This window comes from Pseudopipra pipra, chromosome 6, assembly GCF_036250125.1.
Source record: "Pseudopipra pipra isolate bDixPip1 chromosome 6, bDixPip1.hap1, whole genome shotgun sequence".
Classification (NCBI taxonomy): domain Eukaryota; kingdom Metazoa; phylum Chordata; class Aves; order Passeriformes; family Pipridae; genus Pseudopipra; species Pseudopipra pipra.
The window spans coordinates 47,338,538-47,365,204 of NC_087554.1; the positions used below are offsets into that span (position 1 = coordinate 47,338,538).

Consider the following 26,667-nt stretch of genomic DNA (forward strand, 5'->3'; position numbering starts at 1 on the left):
AGAAGATGAGAAAGCAGCTCACCAAATCGCTTTAGCCTGAATCCTGAACACAGATCAAAGCCAATCTGAAAACATGTAGTATAGCTTAAGACACCAACTACGTAAGATGCATAGAGAAGCTGCACTGGCACCACATTTCTGCAATTTGCAATTCTGGGGAATAATTTTATAACAACCTAGTCAGTAATCAGACTTTAGAGAAGAATAAGAACAGAGAAGAGTGAAATAATAATGATAATAAAAAAGAATGAAAACTACATTTTTCTTTAATTATTTGGGCCGGAAATCAGTGAACTATCTTGATCTTTACACAGTAATTTCAAAGGATATACATTTAGCAGTTACTAGAATAGGTAAATACATTTATTTAGCTCTTGTTGAACAGAGCATAGTGCACAGCATTTATTGTAATAATTTTTGATCTTCTGATATTTTAATGTTACAATTACTCGTGAATACCTCTGAAAATATAAACATATTCTACAAAAACAATCGTTTTCCTACCTTCCTGCCACTTCCAAATGGTAATGGTATGTTCAGGATCCAGCCCTACGGACAGTAGCAGTTTGCCAGTGGCACTGAAACTGACTGAGCAAACGCCCTTTGAATGGTAGCACCGCAGCACTGACAGTGTCTGTTTGTTCATTGCATCCCACACATGGATAGAAGGAGCTGTAGCTACACAAATACAAATACATATCATTGGTATACATTTTGGAAATGTCTTATAACTTGCTTATAAGTTAAACAGTTAATATTTTTTAGTAAGACAAATATGATTGTTGTGATCAGGCAAGGAAAAAAAAGAAAGAAAAGAAAGGAGATTTTGGCCTCCTTTGGAAACCAATTTACGGTAAACAGGATCACTAGATAGAACAAAAAAGTTGGCCTCATTATATTACCAGAGATGAAAACTTTGCTTAACCTGTTATGGGACTTGTGAAGCACAGAAGAAGCTGACAGCCGCTGTCTTCTGTTTTTCTCCTAGTAAAACTTAGATCAGCATGCTAACTCAAAAAACTTCATAAATATCAAGCAACTTATCAAGAATGTAATTTCTATGTGGGTCTTTTGGACAACTGATAGCTACAGAGAAATTAGTGCAAGGCCAAAATCTTCTTTCTACAAAATGGTCATCTGTCTGAAATGCATGCCCTCAAAGGAGAGTGTCAGCTGAATCATCATCCTGCTTACTGATGTACAAGAATTAGGGTATTTAGTTTGCATTGTTTGGACTGCAAGCTCTTTGCAGTAAAAACTGTCTTTCCATGCTACTAATGTATGTGACTATTTCTACCATAATGACAGCTAGTTTTTTCTCAAATGTAATGCCTTCTCAAAAGACCTTGCAATCCACACATAATTTGCAAATTCTGAACAGTATCTAGGGCATTTCCAGGACAGTAAGATTATCAAAATTCTTTACTTCTGATCTCTAGTAAATTTGACTGCAGAGTCTGGAGGTCATAGGTTCCTGTCATAAACACAGATTCACATAAACTATGTTCTATTTCAGCTTCAACCTTTGTTTTTTTAATCAGCTAAATGTAGGCTCTGGAAGGCACGCACGTGATGGGAAACAGTAAGCACAGGGACCTAGGCAAAATTTTAGCCCCATGAAACTCAGTTCTTGAACATAATCCCATACCTCTTCCAAACCAGTCTTTAGAAAAATCTTCCTAATTTCTTTTCTTTCTCATTGGAATTTCCCCTCATGGCAGCAATATGGTTTTACCTTTACCTCTTGAAAGGTACTACAGCATAGTATGGACATGCCATTAAAACAGAAAGGGCAGGGGTTGACAACAACTGGCATGTCCCAAAATTTTCAGCAAACTCCTTGCTGTCCTTACGGGAAGCTGAGGGAAGAGAAAGCTTTATTATGGCTCTGAATGGTTTCTTTCTCTTCAGCACTCCCCTTGGTAATCTCTGTATTGTCCTTGACCTCTGCACATACCCTATAACCTTGGCCAAAATTTTCCTTTTGGGTGGCAGACAGAAAATTTCACCTAGATTTCCTGAATAAGAACTGACAAAATCTTTCAGAGCAAGATTTGCAGGAGAGAGGACATGGACTCTGGGGTCCTCCTACTTGATGGACTTCTTCTGAATGTCTCTGTCCTGACACTGCATCCTGCTTTGGAGTACTCAACACTCTCATAGGAGAGATTTTCTAAGATGTCAGCTACTTCTGGGAGCAGTTAGATAAAGTTACCATGGGCTGGAAGGACAAAAAATATCTTCAGTAAGGTGGAGCAAATCTACACCAAGTTATTAGGCTGGAATGGCAAATTGAGTTTCCTATTACAAACATTACTGCTTCAAGAACCCCTGCATCACTATAGACAACTGAAAATTGGAACTAGAAAATCAGAAGTTTTTGGTAAGAAAGTTGCCAAATAGCCATGGATAAATTTTAAGTGAAACTATTCAACTTTTAAATGAAGGCAGGCAGCAGCTTGGATTCCAGACTAATGGTTCTACAAAGAAGAAAAAAGTAAGAGTGCTTGTTTCAAGCAATGACAACAGAATTTAGTTATATATACAAGCTCAAGCTGAAGTTGCAGTAGAAAGAAGGCAAGTGAAAAAGGGAAAGTGTCCAGGCACCATATGCAGGACTAAAGATGTTCTTTCATATAAATAGCCATATAATCACTGATTTTTTTAATACAGTTTAAAAGTGTGGGAAAAGGTACCTATATTCTTCCTCCCATCCTTAGAGTAAGCACAATTTGGCATATTTAAAAGAAGTCAACACACATTAAAGATGTCATTGTACATATGTTCTTCACAGAACAAGCTTTAGGTCCACACGAAGATTATTATAGTTTCTAGCACACGTGAACACACATTTATGCATCTCTGAAGATTCTTCACAAGACGATTATGGTTGCTCAACAATGAACTCATTCACACACGATGGTGATGAATTTTTAAGATTGCAGTTGAAAAAACAACATGTTAATAAAAAATAGCTCAGTCAAGACTGTCAAACTGTCAAAGACCCAAAATGATGCAGGAAAAAATTAAGCTGGCATCATAACAACATTTTGGATCAGTGGTAGTAACTGCATGACAATTGTACACAAATGTGAAAGGTGATTGGTTTTTTCACTCAGTCACCTAGGCCTCCTCAATGGAATTTACTTTAAAAATGCATATTAAAATCATACTCAATTGAATGTCTAAAGCAAACATTAATTGTCAGCCCCAACATGTCTGCAAAATCTGCAAGCATACACAGGAATGCTACAGTAGCAGTATGTATTAGAACTCACTAATCACTAAGCAGCAAGAAGGGAATATGCAACTACAAAAGTAGTTTTTAAGTGTGTTCTAACATTTTTTATTGTTTCTATATTTACAGTTTGCTGAGTTGTTGTGGTTAATATTCAGTGCTGACAGTAATATGACTGATACAGGGTTTTAATAAACTAAAAATGAATTCACATCACTTATGATTCTATAAAGCTGCAGATGGGTACTACTAGATAGGCTAACTAGACCTGAAGATGTTAAAATTTTATTTCCCTTACCTGACATATCTGCTGAGTCTCCTGTAATGGAAAAGCAGCAGAAAGATAATTAGATCAGAAATAAGGTAAGTGCTAAAGAAAATATACACCACATTTCGTGTAATTTCTTAACACACACCTTGATGTTATCTCTTTGCATTGCAGCAGCACCAATACTGCTTTCAGTGTTAAAGATGAATAATCACTGATAAAAGGAAGCCACATCAGAAACAAATGATAGAATGAATATATTTTGATTTCCATTTTGAGTTACAACACAAAAATCTACTTCTGGTGTATGTTAGGTCTCTGTCAAAGTAAATGGAAAAGGTTTTTTACATGTTATCGATATTTTAACAAATTAAGTGGAAAAAAAATGCTGATTGCTTTTCTGCTAAGAAGTAGAGTTTGGGTCTGACCTTGAGAAATTGCAAATACACCCAATAATCTACAGAGCATTAAGAAATCAAGATTTTAAAGGTTCAGGTACTGCAAAGTATTACCAAGACTCTGCCTAGCATTACAGTTTAAAAATACTTGAGATAATGTTTCAGTAAATCTTTTGAAGATTGCTATGTTTGTGCCAATAGTATCAGTAGGAAAAGTGGCAGCAGTTAAGCATGTTCTTTAAGGAGTATGTACTCCTTAATATTGCTAAGTGTTGTTTGAAGATATTTTGCTTCCTGCTCATTTTTCTGATTTAATTCCCTTCTTAAAACTATATATTTTGTAGACTAATTTTTAAGTGTCATCTCTCCCTGATTTGTATGCCTTAATTCATATTACAAAACAGTTAAAATTGTTCTACTGCTAGTTGATGTAGCAATGATTATGAAATCAAAAAAAGGCATTAAATCCTGTGTTTTTCTTGGGTAAGATGAACACTGAAGAAAAAGAAATTTCATATTCTTCCGGTACGGAACGGCAAGCAGACCCAGATTAAGAAATATGCTGAAAAATCAAATTCCTAAGGACAATAAAAGGCCTGTAATTCCTGCAAATGTTCTTTGCAATCAAACCATAGGCAAAAATCTGCTGATAATTTTTTCCATTAAAATAATGTCTATTAACAATTTGTTTAAAATTATGTAAGGCAAGAAACTCACCAAGACATGATGCTATTTTAGCTAAGCAGTTACTATTATCAATGAGTCAATTTTAATGAGACATGCACCTAAAAATCCAAAAGACACAGGAAAGCAGGTAATAAACTGTGAAAAACTGACTGTATTTAGATGAAACATCTAAAATACACCTACATAAAAAATAAGCTATTTTGACTAAGATGCAATAAGGGGCTTTTCTGTATTCTATGCACTGAAGAAAACAATGTGGGTTTAAATCTGCTGACAAACAACTGCAACCAGATTGTAGGACTACAAAGCTCCCTATTCTGCAAAATTTAGAAACAGCAGTTTCTATCAGCTGTGCAGATGCACAATGTGGTTTTTGCTTTTTCTTTTCTTTTTTTTTAACCTGGTTAGTTCATAGATCAGTTTTAATGGCACTATTAAACATATATACATTTTCCCTCTATGTTTAAATTTATCTGTAGGGAAACACCATTAGGGTTTTGGTTCTGCCAGGAATATTAAAAATATGTAGTATTAAACCACCAAATATGTATTATAAATCTGCTTGATGAGATAAAACCTACATAGTGTGACGTAATTGAAGAATTCTGGCTTTAATCCATATAGAAATAAAGTTTAGCTTGATTCAGCTTCCTTGGATGGGCTATGACACCTTGGAAGGTCTAACACAAGCTGATCATTCAATAAAAACAGACTAATTTCATGGGGCTTAAGATTTTAGAAAAAATAGTTTTGATAATACTCCAGACAAAAGATAAATTCAATCTTCTTTCATGACTCAATATTTTTTGTCAGTTTTATTAAATTACATTCAAAAAAAACATGTAAAGAGGACAGGTAACTGAGTAACACTCATACAAACGGAGATAGCATAATCAAATATTTTTGTGATTTATCATGAACTTACAAAGCCCTAATTGCATGCTCTTATGTTCATTCTTTTTACAAAAATACAAACATACCTACTTGGCCAGTTGCCACTATGTTGGTAAACTTGGGGTGCTGATTAACAGTGAGGCACAAAATATCATCATTGTGTTCCTGGTAAAAAGACTGAGAGCCTAAAAAGAAAAAAAAAGAGGTCAACTTTAATTAAAACACTTTCACACACATAGACATGGTCATTATTTGAAAATTTTATAATATTTCTTAGAAAAGAGGATTATGGTGATGTTGCATTCTGGAGCTTAAAACGAGAAAACAGAAACTCCTAATTTTTTATCTCTACTTTAACACACAGCACTCAATAATTCCAAACTACTCCTTCAAGTTTTCTACATCAAGTTGCTCAAATATCACAGAAACAAATGGCATTTTGTTACTCAAAAAAGGACTAAGTTATCTAAACTAAATTGGTTATTGGGAATGAATGTATGTGATACAGCTGACTGAAAAGTAAAGCAAATAAAAATACTATTAACTTATTTTAGAAAAAAAACCTAAACTACAGGGACCTTGTTGTTAAGCTCTTTTAGTTTCTGTAATCATTTTAACATGCAAATTTCAAAAAACTAATATCAAAATAATAAAATCTTTACTTCCTTCAAAGTTTAGTCACCAGGAACATTTCAATATATTTAATTTGCTTATGCAGATATTATGAATCATCTCTACAGACTGAATTTTTCAGCAACAAATAATAATTCTTCCACATAGTTATTTAAAGCATATTAGTTACTTCATAAATTGTAACTTCATGTATGTGAAGAAATATTTTCCCTCAGAATTTTCTCCTACCTGTTGCCACATTGTACAAGATGCCAATAGACGCAGTGTGATATATTACATCAGCACCATCATTCAAATAGTGCACATTGTTTCTGCAGTCCTTGCCTCGATACCCAAACACCAGCTCCAAAATTAGGTCCTAAAAAAGATATCCACATCTATTAGATACTCAAAACCTTAAAGCAATTATGAACTTTACAATCTTTTGTAAAATTTAATTTTTAATTATGTCCTTATGTAGTAAATGAAAAGGAGTTTAACGATGTCTCAAACCAACAGAAATTGAGATTGTGCCTTCCCTGTCAGTTTACATTGCTGCTCATTCCTGTCATACACAGTCATCTCACCCTTTCATATCTGTCTGGTGGATGCTGCAGACTATTTATGTGTGTATATGCACACACATGTATATATACACAGAAAGAGATACTCATACACATGCACATAAATAAACAAATAGCAGTGAAGAGCATAACTCTTTTAATGCAGAAGACACTAAGAAACAAGGAATGACAAACACTGGTCCACAATGTAATTCCAGTTGGCAATTGAGAAAGTTGAATTACAGCCTAAAACTTCTAGAACACTGATGTCAAAAGGCTGCTTATTATGCTACACCAAACATTTTATAACATTGACAATATTTGAGTTGGTATAAAGAACTGCATTTTCCAAGGTTAGATGAAACTTCCACTTCAGAGTAATCAAAAGTGAGTATATTTATTTGCAATTGCCATGTAATGAAAAAACAGGTTCCCAAGCTAAAGGCATCATTAATAGAATTTTTAGAATTATTTTTAAAACTTTTATCAATGATGAATTTTAAATGAAGTTTTAGAGTAAATTAAAAAAAGTTTGGAATAAAAAATGTTTAGTTTTATTAGTGATAATACACCTTTTAACAATCCAGTCATCTACAAAGGACATATTGATTTCTACAGACATTTCAAAGATTTTATAATTACTAAGAATTAAGTTGCACTCCATTTAATTTGCAATAAAAAGAAAAACAGGCTCTCCCACTTTTTCTGCTATTTACTCACTAGTTACTATTCCCATCTTTGATGTATTTAACATAAAACAATCATTTAATATATCCACAGACACGTGTTCTGGCAAACAAAATCCTAAAAGGAGAGAAAGAGGAGATCAATGCTTTTCTTACCTCTATAGGTCTCTTTTTTTTCCCCACGTTATTTGTCTGAAGTTTCTCCGGCTGTGGCAGTGCCCTACTAACTGGTGGTCTGAAATAAAGAACTGTGAATAAGAGAAGGCTGTCCGTCACCCATTCCATACTAACACAGTACCTTCCAACCTGCTAATGCATAGGGAAAACTTATGCCCTATCCTACTTAACTCATATTTGTATTCATCTTTAAAAGGAATACCTCTGTCAAAGGAGAAAAATAAAACCCGAAATCCTTTAACATGCCAGGTTCTCTAACAATTCTTCAACAGCCCATGGGCTTAATGCAAAGGCTTGTTTTAGAATGATTGACCACTTATAAAATATTCTTAGCTTTTTCAAGCTATGTTCTTAAGGTACTTCCATCTTCTCTGTAGTAATTTTTACTGAATAAAGTAAAAATGATTAATTATCTGATTAATCCAAATACTTGGGATACTCATTCCTGTTCCCACATGCCTTCAGTAGACCCTAACTTTTCCTATTTTTGTAATACTTTGCAAAAAACTCCAGGTACACCTGCCCATTCACTCTTACATCAGCAGATATATCGATCAATGCTTACTTGGCAGTAAACCATGACCATGCAAATGCAGGAGTAAGAACCATAATTTATGTTCCACTGTTCTGAATAGTCCAGATTTAATAAGGAAATCTCAGCTGCTTATATTTAACAAGTATTTGCAACATATCTTTCACATTATGTTCAACTGTTCATATACAAAGAAACATACAAATAAATGAGCTTTATTTATTAAAATTATGCAACTATTCCCAGTAATTTGCAGGAGCATTGGTTATTGATTCTGTAGATACAGCATTTGTGGCAGTGATAAGAAACCTGTAAGCTTGACTGTTAAGAGGAACAATTAATTTAAAAATAAATTCTATGTATAGATTCAATGACATCCAGATGATTTAATCCAGTAGGCAGTGTAACAAACTAACATCATACATAAAGCAACAGGTTAGCTTGTTTTTCATATTCCTTCTTAGTACAAAGCACTTTTAATTTCACTTCTGCTCCTGCTCTTGAGTGATGAATTTGATTCAAAATAATGACTGTGTTTTCTAAGAACAATAAAATATGATTTGTTTTTACACTGTATATTTTGAACTACAGTTATTCAAATAAAATAACATTTTCTTAGCTTTATTTCTTCATCCTGTCTAATTTCAGTATATTTATAGATTGATGTCGTATCACGTAACAAAATATTTGTACACATTATAATGCAAATTATACTGCAACTACAAATTGTGTTCTGAGATGTTCCCGTCACTTCCTCTACTCTTAGAAACCTGTAAAGTACTTATGGGGAAAAAAATGACAAAAGAAAAATAGATGATGAAAAATTTCTCTCTGGTAAAGAAGTCTGTCATATGCCTGGATCTCTCAAATTCAGCATCATACATCTAGATTTTATGAAATGTGAAACCTTTACAATAGAAAATCAAGTCCAGATATACCATGAAATATTGCTACTTTACACTGCATAGTTAGTTAACACTCTGAGTCTTTTCACAGGGAGGGAATATGGGCTGCATTAAATTCTTATCAGAGCAAAGTATGAAATAATAATTTAAAGGTAAAAAGAAAATTCAAGGCGTGAAAGAAGATGAAAGATCATATTTCCTATTTCTTCATAAATAAATGCAAGTTAGATAACTTAAGTATGGAGAAAGACTTCTACAACTTCACGAAGAATGGTAGTCTAACACTTGGTTTTTGCTACTCCCAAAATTCTTTTTATTAAAAAACAGGCTTCTAATAAATTGGCAGTAAAGGCAAAATCTGGGGACCTTGACTATATATAGCAAGACAGGTCAGAAAAGGAGTCCAATATGGACATGCACTAAAGGTCTACTTGTTCAGAGACAAGTTAAAAGAAAGCAGCATTTAAATACAGTCTTTCAGTCCTGCTTGAAATTTGTGTGGTGGGAATGTACCCTCAGACTTCATTCTCAAAGGTCTTCAGTTCTTTTTTTCCTCTCCAAGGTTTCCAAATAGAAGGGATTCACATATACCTTGTGACAGAAAAGCAAGACATTTGAATTTCTTTTTCAGTTATAGTCTGGACCTAGCTCACAGACTTTCAGTATGTGAAGGTGAAAAAGTAATCTCCTAACTTTTGGAAAAGAGGAGGAAAAGCAAACCAATCACAGTCTTGGGTGTCTTCGTCTGTACAAGCACATTGACCAGCATAGAAACCATGGAATCTATCTCATTTCTGTCACCAATCCCAACACACAATTTCATGACTACTCTTGAATCACAACTGTCTCTCAACCAGCTTTTATACTTGATGTGAAATTCCTAGCCTGCCAAACTATTTTCCATGTCTTCTCTTCTGTCCTATCCCACCATTGACTCCTAGGATCCTCTCATCTAGTTTGTCATACTACAACAATAGCACTGCTAGGTAAAATTCTCACTTTTTCATTTTAAAATATAAAGAAAATACACTATTATTTAGAATTTTCTAAATTTCTAAAAAACTCCCCAGTGTTTACCATATTAAATATATATGGAGAAAGGTCATCTAAAAGAGGAAAACATGTTTGGCTGTGTTTGTTCCCCACTTTCACAGCAGATGAGCAATTTCAGTTACAAATACACTCATCAGGAGGCAACAGGTATCTCCCAGTGCTGTAGAAGTCTTGTCATCGCTGTGTGCTACCCAAACTGAATCAAATCCAATCAAGTAAAACTACTGAAATGCATGAACAGAAATTGAAAGGCACAGATTCAGTACATGGAATGGGCTTTCTGAAAGCATTTTGGTGACACAGAGAATAAAAACCTGCCCATATTCATTCAATTAAATGAAGAGACAAAGAGAAACTCATACAGTGCAGTTCCTCTTAAAATTTGCTGGGGTGGGGCAAGGAGAGGGAGGAATAAATCAGACAGCTTCATTAAACACCTGAGGTAAATTTACATTAAGATTCCCTCTTCTCTCCTAAAAAGAATTTTTTTCCCCAATATTTTTTTTTAAATGGTCACACTGATATCCCAAAATATTACAAATAAAGTTTTGTTTGGATTTTTAAGTGGTTTGGGGTTTTTTGCATATGAATATAAATACTACTCAAAAGGGAACTTTTAAGTTTTTTAGTACTTACAATCTGTGAAGTTAAATGACAAAACAATAACCAGTTCTCTGCCTATGAAATCAAAAGTCTCTGAAGAATGAGCAGGATTAACAAGTTAAATGAATTGCAAATACCCATGACTCTACATAACCTGTTATTTTATGGCTAAGAATTATAGTTATTGAAACATATCTAATACCTGATTTGTGTAAAAAGTTAATGATATTAACTTTTAGCTGCTAACCAAATTTTTTTCCTACCTACAAGTTTACTTTGAATTCTAATTAAAATTTCTGAATTCCTTTGGCACCTCCGTAACTGCTGCTCGTTTATTAGGTAACTAGGATCCCACTTAAAAATGCAAGTTCACTAAAAAGCATTTATACAAAAATGTTTTCTTAAAAACCACTTACATAATGTTGACTTTGAAACCTTTTTTTTTTTTAATTAAGTAAATGCAACATGTAGCTTTCTCTTTTTAAACATGGGAATTGGCAACAATGCTGAAGTGCCAAAAATTGGAAGATTGTATACCAGTGATTCTGTTGTTCTAACCATTAGTTCTCCCAAGAATCAGCTTTCCACTGTCAGATTACCTCTTCTCTCATCCCATGTAGCAGCAATAAAATCAAACAGCAGGTATAGTACGGAGTACTGCAGAAATGTGAGACTGTCCATGCTGTTTGTTGTGCATGCTGCTCCTATTGGTATGTTGCAGAACCCAAAAAGACTTCTGGAGGAAAAGAAATCCAGTTATCAAAGACATATTAAGGAGTAAAAGGAAAATCACAGTGCCACCTTACTCAGCTGTGAAGCATCAACATGTTACTGGAACTCAACATTTCTCTGCTGCTTCGTTCTAGAATATGGCATTTTTATAACACTTGCTGTCTGCTAATCCCTCATGATAGAATGGGAGAAGAGGTAAAACAGTCTCACATTAAACAACTGCTTGAGAAGACTGTCTATACTCAAAGGCTGCATGGATACAAATATAGGTTGATGTCAACCTTAGCCAATCATTAGAGTACATTAACATCTGTACATTACCACACAACAGAATAAAGGGAATGTACACTGGTCAATAAAACTTGGCAACTTTTATTCAGCTTTATTATCTAACAGGTCACCTAAACAATTTATTGAAGTACCTATCCATGCAAGGCTAACTCTATACTGATCCAGAGCAGTGGAACCAGAATGCAAATTACAAGCACATAAGTATTTTTTTCCCAGTTAAGTTTCAAGGCGACAACTTGCGCATTTAAAAGCAAGAATGCTGAAGGACAGAAGAATACATTTTCCAAGTGCATTTTTGAAGGTGTGAAAGCTGAAGATATTTTTCACTTGCTATTTAATGTGCAGGAAAGTGACTGATGGCATATACAACACACAGTGGTCATATGCCTGTATGCATAACTGGTTGCATGCTCAAAAACTGTGTGCAAAAGATGGGAAGGAGAGCATGAATAAGATTTTGGGGTAAATGCACATATAGATGGGTTCAGTTTGAGCATGTGGAAGGAGAGTTCCAGCCATCTATCATAAGGGAAATAAATATCTTAATATTGGTGCTTCATTTTCAAAATGAAAATAGAGTTGGTACATATATATTAATATTTCTTGTTATGAAACCATAACAATTGCATACAAGCATTTCTAAGTAGTCTGTGAAACAAAGAAATCCCTTTTTCACACTTTTAGACATACCTTCAATATTACTGATACTGCTACTCATGTTGTCTTGTATGATGTATTTCACTCCCTATTTTCATTATTGATACTGAGTTTCTAAAGTTATTAACAGAATAAGTATGAAGTATAGAATGAATTTTAAAAGTAAGGATGACTTCTTTCAATTTACTCTTGGCAAGATCTTCAAAGTCACTTGTAAAAATTTATAGAGGTCTGATTTCCATTAGAAGATAATGAAATGCGGTAGTTTATAAATACTGCTTCTTGGTAATAATTACTCATAAATATTTTCAAGTGCCCTATGAGTAGTAAGTGCCAGTTTGTATCTATTAATGCAGATATAGGTAATCTAATACTTATATAATTTAATAATATATACACCTTGACATGTCAGGTGAGTCTGTCCCATCAAGTGCAAAACAGCTGTGCACTAGGGAACTGGAAAGGGAAAGAGTGCTAACCTCTATATTTTAATAAATATTATTGAAAAACACTACTTGTAAAACATAGGGCAGTTTAATAGTTTATGGAGTTAATTTTATATTGGTAGGTTTAAAAAAGTCTGGCCTATTTTATGAAACAACTACAATGAATACATGTAATTTATAATTTGTAATACAGCAATATTCTAAAGAGTGATAGGTGCATGGTATAGCACCCAACATGACAGATGGCTTTCTAAGGAAAATGGGAGATGACAGTATATGATGGACTAGATAGCAAAATAAAAGCATTACCTGGAACCTCTTTTCAGCAGCAGATGGGAAAGAGAAAAGGATTACTTATACAAGTTTGGCTAAAAGTTAGGTGTCAGTGAATTATTCATATAAATAATTACTATTGACTTCCTGGTTTGTTTACTTCTTTTTACAACAAGGGGATTACTCACTTCATAGACTGTGTAAATCTATTATTTGTATAGAAAACTCCCATTCACTTAAATGGGAATTATGAACATGTGTTCGTATGAGAATAAAATTCTTAGGAATAATTCCTACTGTAAAGAGAAAGAAATCAGAAGCAGACCCAAAAACCTCTGAGGTATATCAAGTGTTTAAAGAGTTGGCAAACACAACACTTGAATTTAATGCACAAAATTAGCTGATAGAACAGTCAACTCACTATTAGAGACAGACATTCAAGTTCACTCATAAAAATACATTCAGTTATACTAAAATACAACTACCTCAGCTAGACAAAATGTGTGGGCTATTGAGCTCTGCCGATATATACTGTTTTTTCATGACTATTTGATCCAGTTTATGTTAACTGAAGATACTTTGCACTGGATGGGTTTCCTCAGTCAGGTATGATGTATACTCCTATACCTCAACTAGCTGAAAATCGTTATTAACGATCAGAATATATGAGCATGTATAGATTATTTCCTAATATCTGTAGTATGCACGGGCACTTTCCATTCGTTTGATTAGTGGGTACACTTCCACTGATGTGGTTAGAACAACCACGTAACTCCATTGTGGCAAGGAGGACACGAGTTAGTTTTTTTCACTTATAAGTGAAGCAAAAATAATTTAGGGAATAATTTAGGAAAAACTTACCTGAAAATTAAGAACACAATGTTAACAACTCACCAATTTACAAATGGATTTCTTCACCCATTGAAATTAATGTGTTTTACTCAATCTCTTCTAATTAGTTCTAACTTTATCCTGCAATGCAAGACTAATGCACTGTTTCCTCATATAGGAAACAGCTAAGCCTTTTCTCACAATAAAATCCAAATGTAGCTTAAACATGTTTTACAGTCAATAACATGCAATTCTTCAATGACTACAGAATTCAAATACCTTCAGATAATTTTCACAGTAAGCTCTATGCAGGGGAAATGAGAAATTCTCCAAGAATGGAGCTCAGTTTTCTCTTAGAATTTTCCTGAGTCCACTGAAACAAATTTTCATATAGTCAGAGGAAACTTTTTAGCTTTGATTTGGCAGTTTCAATTCTTTAATGTCCAATTCTACCATATGGACCACATATGACGTGTCAAATTACTAGCTAGCAAATGTTTATGCATATGGAGATATGGCTGGATACCTAACTGGTACAAGGCAGATTTCATGAAAGGCTTTTGTTCAGTCTTCATCACTGAAATACAGAAGACTTCTGTGAAGCTGTATTCAACCTACCTAGCAATATGCCTGTGTTCCAGTTACCCCTTTCTTCAATAAATGCATTCTGTTCAGATAACTTCTTAGGTTCTGTTGATAAAATTAGTCTACACAGATCGTAAATCAAATACAAATCTTCCAACCTCCATCAGTGGGCCATGCAATCATTCCTCTAGACATTTCCTTTTTAGTTGCAAAATTAATAGATTTTTCTCTTTGCATTCAAAAAAGGAGATTATTTGGTAAAACTTGATACTTTGCTAATTGGCTTTTCCATTTCCTCCTGAAATTTCAGGGGTTTCAGTCTCAAGGGTAATGCCCTGTACTAACACACATTTCAATGGGCATAAAGGTTGGCTTCAAAAAGGCCCGTTTTCTAAACTGTTGTTTTTTAAAGAAGTTAACTTTAAATTTAAACTTTCCTGTAATCTAATTTATTCTGCAAACAGGGAAGAGAGAGAGAAAAAAGAAGCTGCTATCACAAAATCTCTTGCTATAATTTTTCATTTTGATTCCTCTCCCAGATCACACAAGTTGACAAAGTAAAAGGAGAAGACGATTTTTTAAAAAAGAGCTCTGGAATTCATGCTGTTTACATTGATATCACAAGTCACTAGATTAGCAAACAGAAAAATGTAATTGCATTCTATTCATTTATCTAAAACATATGGAAAATGTTTGTTTAAAATCTCTGAATTTCTCCTTCAGTGGCAATTACAAGGTGATAATTATGAGGTTCAGATAAAGGAAATCTCATTTCAGTAGCTTCCTCCCTCTCTCACTCCTTTTGGAAAAACAATTTAGTTTTATTTGCTGTCTGTATTGGGTAAAAATTCTTCACTTCTGAATCTGTAAAGGACTAGTTTGTAAATCATTTTTTGTTTCCTTCGCATTTTTACATCTGTCCATAAGTCCTTATAAACACTCAAAAAAAATCCTCAAGACAAAAAATAAGGAAATACATAAATAAAATCAGTTTTGCCACAATGCCTGGTTTGGAATTTACCTGGGAGTGGATGCAAAACATCCAAAGAATTTTTGAAAGATATAAGCCACTGGGATCTTTTCATGCAAGAGATCTCAGCACATGGACTGAGTAATGGTTTTAGCTGCCTGCAAATCTTTAAAATTTATGGTGAAAAATTACTGGAATCCTGGTTGTTTAGTTTTGAGATCTCTTGGTACAGCCATTCTTATGTAAGTGACATTATTAACAGCATTTCCCCTTTGACAGTGACAAATAGCAAACTTCAGGGAACATAAGAACAGAATAAGAATGGAGTGATATTCTCCAGAGTCATCTCCCAACCTCCAGTGATTTGCAGTTCAGGAAGTAGCTGAGCCAAAAGTGTTTTGTGTTTTCAAAATCAATCATGATGGATTTTTTTCTGAGTAATTTATCTAGCAAAAAAAATAGTAGAAAAAGATCCTTACTAAAGGATCAAAATGCTTTTCAAATTTATTTTGCCTTGCTGAGTATGCATAGTGCTATTACATAAACAAGCTAGAGACACAGTAGACATCTTTTCACAGAAAAAAATATTACCTATAAACATTATTATTCAGAAATTATAAATAATCCAAATTACAGACCTAAGTGCTGCCTCACAGCCAGTGGCATTCTGTGTTTTCAACTGAAGTTGAAATAAGTATTCCCATTTCAGTGACATAGTATGGTAATTTCACTACTAGAGAATGGTATATATTGGTAGAGGTGGCCTTTGACAACACTGCAAGCAAACCTTAAACCAATTGAATCTGAATGAAATCTTGAATTCAAATCCATAAGGTCTTTTTTAAAAGTTGCCTGAAATGTAAAGCTTTAACGTATTTCTATTCAGCATATCAACTTTTACAGTACTAGCATCTCTAGGTTTAAAAAAAATAACTCCCTTATTTTCTTTTGACTGTTGAATTGCTTAAACAAGAAAAAGAAAAGTCCCAGAAAAACTTGGGAAAATCATGTTTGTCCTGACAGAAAAATAAAGGCAGTGCAATCTGGAAGTAGAAGCTGATGCAATTCACATCTCCAGTTAATGTGTTAGCCATAAAAATGATGAACACACAGAAATGTCCACTGCTTTTAGTAAAACTGTGTTGTTGTGAAGGTAAAAAGAAATTTTTTTTAACTTCTGCTATTTCAAAGAAAAAAGTAATTTATGAGCAAAACCATAAAGCTGAGAACAGGAAACTTTATTTGTTGAGAAGCTGCTAGCAACAGCAACTGGAGAAGAGCAGTGGGAATATGAGAGAGAAACAATGCTGCAAACACCAGGTTCAGTGAAGAAAGAGGGGGAGCAGGTGTTCCAGGCCCCTGAAGCTCACTGTGAAGACCACAGTGAGGCAGGTGGTCCCCCTGCAGTCCATGGAGATCCACAGTGGACAGACAACCATGGAGGACAACACATTGGAGCAGGGGGATGCCCAAAGGAGGTTGTGACCCCATAGGAAGACTGTGCTGGAGCAGGCTCCTGGCAGGACCTGTGTCCCCATGGAGAGAGGAGCCCACACACTGGAGCTGGTTTGCTGGCAGGACTTGTGACCCTGTGGGGGTCATGCTACTGCAGTCAGTTCCTGAAGGACTGCATCCCATGAAAAGGACTCATGCTGGATCCACTGCAGCCCATGAGAAGGATGCACATTGGAGAAGTTCATGGAGGACTATCTTCCATGGGAGGGACCTCACACTGGAGCAGGGGAAGAGTGTGAGGAGTCCTTCCCCTGAGGAGGAAGGAGTGGCAGCGACAATGGGCGAACTGACTGCAACCTCCATTCCCTGTCCCCCTGTGCTGCTGTGGGAGAAGGAGGTAGAGAACTCAGAAGTAAAGTTAAGCCCTGGAATATGGGAGGAGTGGGGGTAAGGTGTTTTAAGGTTTAGTTTTTTTACTGATTAGACTGGTAACAAATTCAAATAATTTCCCCAAGTTGAATCTGTTTTGCCTGTGACAGTAATCAGTGAGTGATCTGTCCTTGTGCTTTTTTCCACCCACGAGTCTTTGGTTATATTTTCTCTCACCAGTCCAACTGAGGAAGTAAGTGATAGAGAAGCTTTCATGGGCACCTTGCATTCAGTCAGGGTCAAAGCAAAACTCTGTATAAGTTAACATGCTCTGAAAACTTACACAGAAACAAAGACTTTACAGACGCACTTTTTTTTTCAAAAGCCTAAAAACAGAATTAATTTGATAGAGGTTGCTAGTGGTATGTTTTAAAATTTAGATGAAGACAGCAGCTTTCTTGATTATATCAAGTTGTCTTTAAGAAGGATACACAGAATTTAACACAATTGTATCATCTGGCACCACAGGCATGTGACTTCATTGAAACAGAGTCCAGATAGGTATGAGAGGGCTTCTCCTTTCTTAATCAGTGTAGGTCCAAGAGGCCTGGCACTTCAGTCTACAAGCCTGAAGGGTGGCCTACAGCCTAAGGATTTGTTGTGCTACAAATGTAAGAGCATGTTTTTGAGTTTGCATATATTCTAGAGTATGTGCAAAAGCTCATAACCTAATGCAGGCACCTAAGCTAGAGACTCCCATATGAACACTACGTGGACCCAGCAGCTCTGATCCTCGAGTAGTATAGCACATTGGTAAAATGCTGCAGCCAAGGCAATAATCTTCCTCTCGTTCCTGAAGCTTTATTAACTCCAACACAACACTGCAGCCATGGTGATACTGCTCAAACAGTCACTTCAGGCATCTCTGCAACAGGCTCACTGCACTCTCTATTCCATGCTGGACCTCTACAAAAACACTGTAATACAGTCTTACAAAAGTCCACAAGCAGTTAGGTAAGCTCTGATTCCGGCTACCAAAGTCAAGCTGTTCCTTAGTCACTCCAAAGTATTGAGGAAAGGAGGATGAGGTTTGAACACCTCCTCCCAAATACTCTATGTAGTGTTCACTCATGTCGACTCAGACTGAGAACTGGATGGATTTTTTTGATCCTTATCTCTTTTCTACCCATTAACGAGATACTATTTAATAGTAAAGAGATAAATCCTTCACTTCTATTTCAAAGTGCAATTACTTTCCTAAGCAGTTTGTTATTAAAATGCATTTAATCCTGGACTTTGTGTAAATAAACTTACCTTACTACCCCCTGCCTTCATAGGAAGCAAAAGGAAAGAGTAATAAAAATAAAATAAAAATTAATATCTATGACAGTAGACTAAAAAATTTACCAATCTTATACAATATTAACTTTAGCAGAACAGAAATTAAAATATATACAGTAACCATAACCTGGTTTTACTCTTTATGAAAAACTTTTCTCTGAAGTTTTAGGGCCCCAGACTTTTAATAACACAATCAATGGAATTCTTTCATTAACTTTTATGCATTCTGAATCAGAACTTAATTACCTTACTACAGAATTAATTCTCTTTTAATATTTTATTTGAAACTAAAAACCACAACTCACTCAGCTTCCAGAAACAATTCTTGAAAGAAACACAAGAGGTTTACAATTTCATTTAAAAAAAAAATCTTTAATCATAGCTTTCATACCATGCACATTATTTCTTTTTGATTTCCACATCAAATAATCTAATTAAAAAAGAGAAAGACCATTTCTCATTATAAATGCAAGAAAGGGAACCACGGCATTACACACGGACATCCCACTCCCTCCTTCAGCAACACAACTTAAAAACAAAATAAACACAAAAAACTCCCGCGACGTCAAATTGCATTTCTCAACAAGTGTATCACAGATGTGTCCAGCTTCACTGTGGAAAGAGGCATGAGCATCATAACAGAACTCCTCACATTCCTGCAGGAAATTTCCAATCTGCTATTTCACTATATCGTTACATCTAATTATACTGTGTTGTTTTGCTTACTTCCCTCTCTTTAATATTAGCATTCCTCAACTGCCATGTTAGGAATCACTCTTTCCTTCTCCCTCACATATACTGTCCACATCTATTTTGCTGACAACAAACAATAACTTTCAGAGTCCTGTGCTCGGTTGCAGATTCTACAACAGCTAATGTTCTAGTGGTTATAAATTGTTTTTCTATTTCACACCTATTTTACCTTCTGGTCTTATTCTACTCTGCTCCTCACCCATTCACTTCTAAAGCATATAATAGTGAACCAAGCAATACAACTGACACAGCAAAGCAAGCAACTTCATTTTCCAAGACTCATTAACAGAAAATGTAGAACCACTGTAGACAGAAGGTACAAGTTATGTGGAGATAGAAGCAGTGCAACAAGCAATTAGAGCTGAATTTATCAGAGTATTTTGTTGGCCAAACAAAGAAAGAGAGCTGTGTTTCATGAAAAAGATTGTACAGGCTAATGCCTATGATGTCATCACTAGATACCACTTAGTATTTAAGTTTCAAAAAGAATATATTCTTAAACACCAGCAAATAAATCAATTATCTCAAAAAACTCCCCAAACATAAAAATATACATACACCATTTGTAGTCTTTTGTGTTCTCTGAAAAATATATACAGCCTAGTCCTTCAGTAAGAATTTTCTTTTTCTTTCCTCCAAAGAAATGTTCAGACTCTTTTTATACATATCCTTTTAAGTTAAGAATTATATACTTCACTATAATTTTGTTTTACTATTATTATCTTTTCAGATTGATTTCTTGGCTAGAATTGTAATTTAGAAATTACCTTTCATCTAAGATTGGCTCCTTTTGTTGCAGATGAGGCTTATAATTTAGTAATTACCTTTCATCTAAGGTTGGCTCCTTTTGTTGCAGATGAGGCTTAATTCCAAACATTGGTCTAATGTTTGTTGATAAGGCTTTGATGGTGTAATTAATTTCATTTTCCCTTGTTACATCACTGTCATAACCTAACAAAACCAGAGTGGACAGTATCAAACCAAACTAAGGTACCAGAAAAAAAAAAATTAAATCATAATTTGTGCAGATTTCAACAATGTACTGGATTACAAAAACAATTATAGCATCTATTATTAGTAACATAAATACACAACAGAAAGAAAGCAGCTGGGAATCATGAACATTGTTAATAAAAGGCATTCTAAGAAAAAAATTCCCTACAATATCTTTGATGAAAAAATAATTAAAGAGTTCAAAGCTATTCCATTTCTGCTTGGTTGGCCTTAACTAGGATCACTAACAAAGGACCTCACTACCTGACACCTGCTCTTAAGATCTGTAAGATTTGGCACCTGGTTGTTCTCAGTTCCAGGATCCATCCATTACAATGGAATCTATAGGTCTGCACAGGGTTCCTACACAAAGCTTAGGGATAGTCAGGTATATCAAGGTGATGTTTACTATGGTAAACATGGCAAAAAAGCTAAATAGTTACAGGGTTGTTACTCACCTACCATTATTTATTTTTTTAAGATAGAGACTTCTAGTGCCAACACTGTGAATAGTTCTTAACTCTAACTGAAATTATTAGGACATGATCAAGAGAAACTTTTGTGGATAAAGATGTCAGTGTCTTTTCTTGTAAAACTTCACAGACCTCTCTCTTCTAGAGTACTTTCGAACACATAGCTTAAGAGGGTTCTGTGTAAAGTACCAGAGCCTAAGGAAGGTTATAGGGCTAAGATGTGCTAACAGGTCACAGACAGAAGCTGAACAAAACCTCTGAAAATTGCAATTTTTGACTTAGAAAGTTAAAGCTGACAAGTCCTCCTGTAGGCAATTAAATTACTTTGTGGACGTATTCTTCAATAATTTTAAGAAGAAAGACAGTGAATAAAAACTCTTCTCCAATTAATGTTGTCTCTGATATTTAAAGTGTTTCTTTGGTCATTTAGCAGATTTTAGTGAAAACTGAAGATAATTTATTACATAGAACTATTTAAAGAGCAGCAGTGATAGTTTAAAAGTGTTTGAAGACTGAGGAATTGACATGGAGGAAAAACTGCTCTTGGGAGAAGAGAAAACAAGTTTGGAGGCTCATGAACCCTTGGAAGTATAACATGAAAAGGAGAACACTAAGTATGCCAAAACCAGCAGAAATTGATACTACTGTATCAATTTGTATCAAAATGTATCAAAATGTAATTAATACTTTATAACTATTGATTTTATGATCTTGCAATAGATTGTTCCATTTATCAACATCAGTCTACCTCAGTCTACTACGCTTCCATGTTATGGAAAAAGATGCTATAACATCAAGATAACTATGATCTCACGTTACACAGATTCCAATATAATTCCTTTAGAACTGGTGCCTAAATCTAAACTGTGATGATTCTATTTTTATAGACATTGACACAAATTTTTTTCTTTTAAAGAGTCTATTTATATACTCTAACTCAAAGCAGCAGTAAGTCAAACATTTCACAATCATTTTCTTGTCAGCAGTTTAACAGTCCTTTCCCCAAAAAGAAATTTTATTTAACATTTCTGAATACTCTTCACTACTTACAATCAAAACAATCTATAAAATGATTATTTCCAAATTAGCAGTTTTCCATTAATAAAATAAAGTCTTCTTGAAATAGCATAATCCAGTTAGTTCTATAAATTATTACCCACCTCCATCTTCTTCAGAATCTAGATCAGACTCTTCACTGTCACACTGCCTGCTATCCCGATGTCCTTCCATCTCATAAGTCCACAGCATTAAAGAGGTGTCTGCTCCTCCAACAGTGACCAACAAACTGTCGTCGTAGGTCCAACGGACATTTGTTACATGGGTACTGTGAGCAACATACCTCTTAAATTTTCCAAACTTTCCCTTAGAAGGGAAAAAGAAAGGCAAGGATCAAATTTAACCAGTTTGCTAGACAAAACTGAAATGAGTTGCCAGTGCACAATGACATGTCTTAACTTTTTTACAGTTCATGCTTCAGCTGTTTTTCATTTCATATGATTCATATTTCATTTCATTCATATCACATGATTTGCCAAGTCCCTCTCTAATAGCAACTTCATGAAATTGTTAACCATATCTCCATAGCAAGCATGCAAGAATTAGTTTATAAACAGATTCCAGCAATTAACACTGGATCACTTTTCCTAAGAGAGAAAATAATCTAACTGATTTAGAATAAAATTCACATTGAATATTTTGAGTCAGTATTTGTGCATCGTTACCATCCTTACCATGGCAACATTTCAAAATTGAAGACATATTTACTAATAAATAAACAGGAAAATTAGAAAGGTTCTGGAAGAGTAGTAAAAATATAATGTGCTTCTGTAATGGCTTTTCTATGATGCATGGTTAAATAATATTAAAGCTCTTCATCTTAGAAAAAAATTACTGAGGTTGAACAGAATGAAGGTCCTTAAACTCATGAGTGAAATGTGAGCAAGAGATGCTCATTGTTTTCCAAAGCATTCCCATTACTACAGTTTTCCTGTGCATTTGCCACTGTCAGCAGCAAGACACTGCATGAGATGGCTCTATAGTCTCACCTGGAATGGTTATTCTTACCACCTGCAAGTTTAATGCACTGCAAACTGCGATGTAATACTGAATGCCTTTCTTTCATCATAGGGAGAAGAATATAAAAGCACTATTTTGTTCTGAGTGATTTCACTGTTTTGAAAGGGCAGATTTACGAATTAATGTTCACCATAAACAGCTGAAAATTACTTACTTTAGCAGGGTATCGGAACAGTTTCACAAACCCAAAATCATCTCCTGTGGCTAATACTTTACTATCACTAGTGAGGCATGAAGCAGTTACATCTGTGACTTCACCAATTATTGGCCAAATTCCTTCACAGCAAGAGCCCAAAACGCTTGTCCATGATGCCCAGCCAATCTTTTCTACCTGTAAAAACAACCCATTTCAGATAGAGTATGCATCTTCCCAGGCATTTTTCTTCCATATCTGACTTCAAGTAAAAGTCCTTGCACTGAAAGATACATCATGTCTGCAAGATATGATGTTTTAACATATTAATCATTTATTTTCTTATTATTCAGCATTTTATTTGAGATCTGTAATTTTACCTCTATTAACTTTAAGTTACAAAACCTAAAGAAATATTTTAAAAATTTTTACCTTACCTGCCCTTCCAGGCTAAAGGAAAAAAATTATATATTCTAATACTGCCTTTCAATCTCATGGAAAATATTATTTGAAAATTATCCATTTTTGCTCTCTGCCCTATGACAAGGCTCTATCTCTGAGAAAACAAAACATTATAGCTACAATATACTACCCTTGCCTATATGTAGTATGCGTACTATATTGCATTGTTATGTAAAGAGAGACATGATGTTTTCCACAGCAAGATTAGGGCAAACTAATCTGCAATTTTCAAAGGTGTTTAGGTACCAGAAAAGGCACACAGAAGTCTAGTGAGATTTTCATGACTAAGTCAGCCAAATGTCTGTTACTTAACAGAAGAGACAAATGTGATATCCCTATGTATTTTATTGGTGTGGTTACATTATCTAATTGAACAGGCTAAAACAATGAATAAAGGTGAGCAAATGCTGAAACAGAAGCTTTTTCAACAGATCAGTTAAAAATTATAGTTTTATACATCGTTCCCTCTTATGTATGTTTCATACCCTCTTATGGCTGTTTCATAACTCTAATTTACAAACAAGTTAGAAAGGCAGTACAGTTCCTTACCTCCAAAGTAGGAATTGTCTGTTTTTTCCCACGAGGGGCTTCAAAAAACAACTGCTCTTTAGCACCAGTGTTGACCTGCAAGAGTTTCCCTGTAAAACATATTACATATTGTATGTTAACATTAAATAGAAGATTCCATTTTACAGAAGAAAAAAAAAAGGTTATTTTGAGATCTTTGTTGCTAACAGCACTACATAAATTATTTTGGAAAAAGCTGCATACATAAATAATGGATCTGGAAGTATGGTCTTCTGAAGAGATCTAGGTCTTTTGATCCCTTAAATTCACAACCCTTTCTCTTCTCTTTGAAAAATGTAATCATGCATCACTTTTCTCTCCTTTTTATGGTTGTCCCATCAGATGGTAGACAAAATGTCTATGATAAAGCTTGTCTATGATAACTGGTTGATGATGCATGTGCCCTTGGGATGGCAAAGCACATATGCTGCCTGGCCAATGGCTGCTTCCAAGCAGGTGATTCCTGCTTGCCTTAATACTACTTCATTTCTGAGGGAAATTTTCACCAATGTCCTCTTCATCCTTTCAAAATTCTCTGAGAAAGTTAATTCTTAACACTCTTTCAAATCAAATCAGACTGTTTCAAAAGTCACTATATAGAGGAATAAGAATAGGAACTAATAGATTCACAATTGCACAGCCTTGGTTTTGAATGCAACAGGACTAAATCTAGCATTTAAATTAATCATCTATTAATACCCAAGAAGACTGGAAAACCAGTCTTTCTGCTATATTTAATAAAAAGGATACATATTCCTGACCTACAGACACAACCATATTATGCAGTATATTATTAAAGAAGTAAAACCATAGAATCATAGAATGTTTTGGGTTGGAAGGGACCCTCGAGATCATCTAGTTCCATCCCGCCCACCACTACACCAGGTTGCTCAGAGCCCAGTCCAGCCTGGCCTTGACCACCTTCAGAGATGGGGCATCTGCAAGGTCTCTGGGCAGCCAATTCCAGTGTCTCACCACTTACAGTAAGGAATTTCTTCCTGATATCTAATCTAAACCTACCCTCCTTCAGCTTAAGGCCATTCCTCCTTGTTCTATTACTAGATGCCCTTGTGAAGTCAAACAATAAACAGGAAAAATTTAAAAAGAAATCAAAACAAACTAAACTATAGAAACAAACTAATTTACTTCAAATTGTGCAACTCCTAAATATATAAGTAGTAGTAAAAATCACGGTTTTAATATTTATTCAGATGCTGTGAATATATTCATAAACTGAAGAAACAAATCTGTCAGTGATATCACAAATTCATATTGTAGATGTATTGTATTTAGTCTATAATGTAATCAGTCTCACAGTACATTTTTACAATGAATGCTACTTACCTCTTATGTCCCAGTCCATGTGCGTGATATAGCTGGAGGCTCCCTTGCAGATTCCTACTCGTTTACTACTCATTACATTGTAAATATCTACAAAGTTGTCACAGGATGCCACAGCTAAGTACTTTCCAGCCCCTAAAACAACATCAGTACAAACACAAAACATTTGCAAAAAATTGTATTGCTCTGTAAATTAAACACAAGTACATTCTAAAATTTAGCTATATGCAACCCAGAATTCTTTGAAATCGGCTTGCTAATTTATACATATTTCTCAACAAACTGATGTTCATATCACGTAATCAAAATTAGGATGAAATATACAACTGTTATATCATTACATTTTCAAATAATAAAAACCATTTGATGCAATTTTTAACATTTATTGCATTCAGAGAGTGGCAAAGCTTAGGGAACCAGAACACAGTGGTACATGAGAATTGGTATCAGTAATTTGCATCAAATTTCTCCTAGAGATAAGTATTTTAACTGAAGTAAGCCATGCATTTGAATTCTTAAATAAGAGCTATTCTGTTGGAAAAAAACCCTCACTCAATGGGAGTGCTAAGCACTGTAGGGAATAAAATAAGAAAACAGAAGTTGCTGAAACTTTCTGATACGTCAGTTGCCAACATTCTCATTAGCTAACAGTAACTGATGCAGCTCATAAAGTGGAACCCTTGGGACCTAGGGAGGCTGCTGGATGGTCATAATTTAAAACTGACTGCCGCATTCAGGAGGTTACTGTGAGCAAACTTATTCCAACAATCTCATCCTTAAATGAGCAACAGAGGACTTCACCACCAGTGTTTTTCAAAATGATAGTATTAGTTTTGCTGACCCATTTATTACATGTTAAAAGGTACTACAAATCCCTACTACTTTTAAAGGTGATAAAGCTCACTTGAACAACCGCAATATAAAAATCTTCATTTTAAAAAAATCATACTTACCAGGAGAAAATCGGATCTCTGAAATAACATCTTTTCTGTGCTGGAAAGAGACTAGATCCTCCAGGGTATCCGCATTAACTATCAAAAAACTTCCATCATTGAGACCAACGGCTAATGCTTTTCCATCAGGAGAAAAGCAGCAACATCTGCCTCCTACAAGGAATACAGAAATGGCATTCAGGTTCAATTTACAGTGCATTATCCTTCTTTTAGATCTATTTTTCCATTAGGAAAACTATTCTTATAGTACAAAACTTCCAAGGATGTTTTCCTGATGCTGCCAAGACAATTTCCAAACTGCACTAGCACACAGAAGATATTGGCAAACCAACAGGTACACAGTCCAGAAA

The 26,667-nt window shown here is 34.7% G+C and overlaps 1 protein-coding gene across 10 annotated transcripts in view; it reads right to left on the reverse strand.

Moving 5' to 3' along the window:
* EML5 (EMAP like 5) overlaps window positions 1–26,667 on the reverse strand; it is a 113,930-nt gene that overhangs the window by 18,712 nt on the left and 68,551 nt on the right. For 2 of the 10 annotated variants that reach the window (XM_064658930.1, XM_064658929.1), the window contains exons 22-34: window positions 26,318–26,470; window positions 25,368–25,499; window positions 24,006–24,094; window positions 23,016–23,192; window positions 21,946–22,147; window positions 20,144–20,270; window positions 18,540–18,554; window positions 13,052–13,060; window positions 7,503–7,581; window positions 6,347–6,476; window positions 5,572–5,670; window positions 3,537–3,557; window positions 505–678 (exon numbers count right to left, since the gene is read on the reverse strand). In XM_064658930.1, coding sequence (XP_064515000.1) covers window positions 505–678; window positions 3,537–3,557; window positions 5,572–5,670; window positions 6,347–6,476; window positions 7,503–7,581; window positions 13,052–13,060; window positions 18,540–18,554; window positions 20,144–20,270; window positions 21,946–22,147; window positions 23,016–23,192; window positions 24,006–24,094; window positions 25,368–25,499; window positions 26,318–26,470 — 1,407 coding nt within the window. Of the gene's footprint in view, window positions 1–504; window positions 679–3,536; window positions 3,558–5,571; window positions 5,671–6,346; window positions 6,477–7,502; window positions 7,595–13,051; window positions 13,061–18,539; window positions 18,555–18,922; window positions 19,179–20,143; window positions 20,271–21,945; window positions 22,148–23,015; window positions 23,193–24,005; window positions 24,095–25,367; window positions 25,500–26,317; window positions 26,471–26,667 lie in introns of those variants that run through there. The other 8 variants (XM_064658935.1, XM_064658931.1, XM_064658932.1 and 5 more) reach the window with 8 other exon arrangements.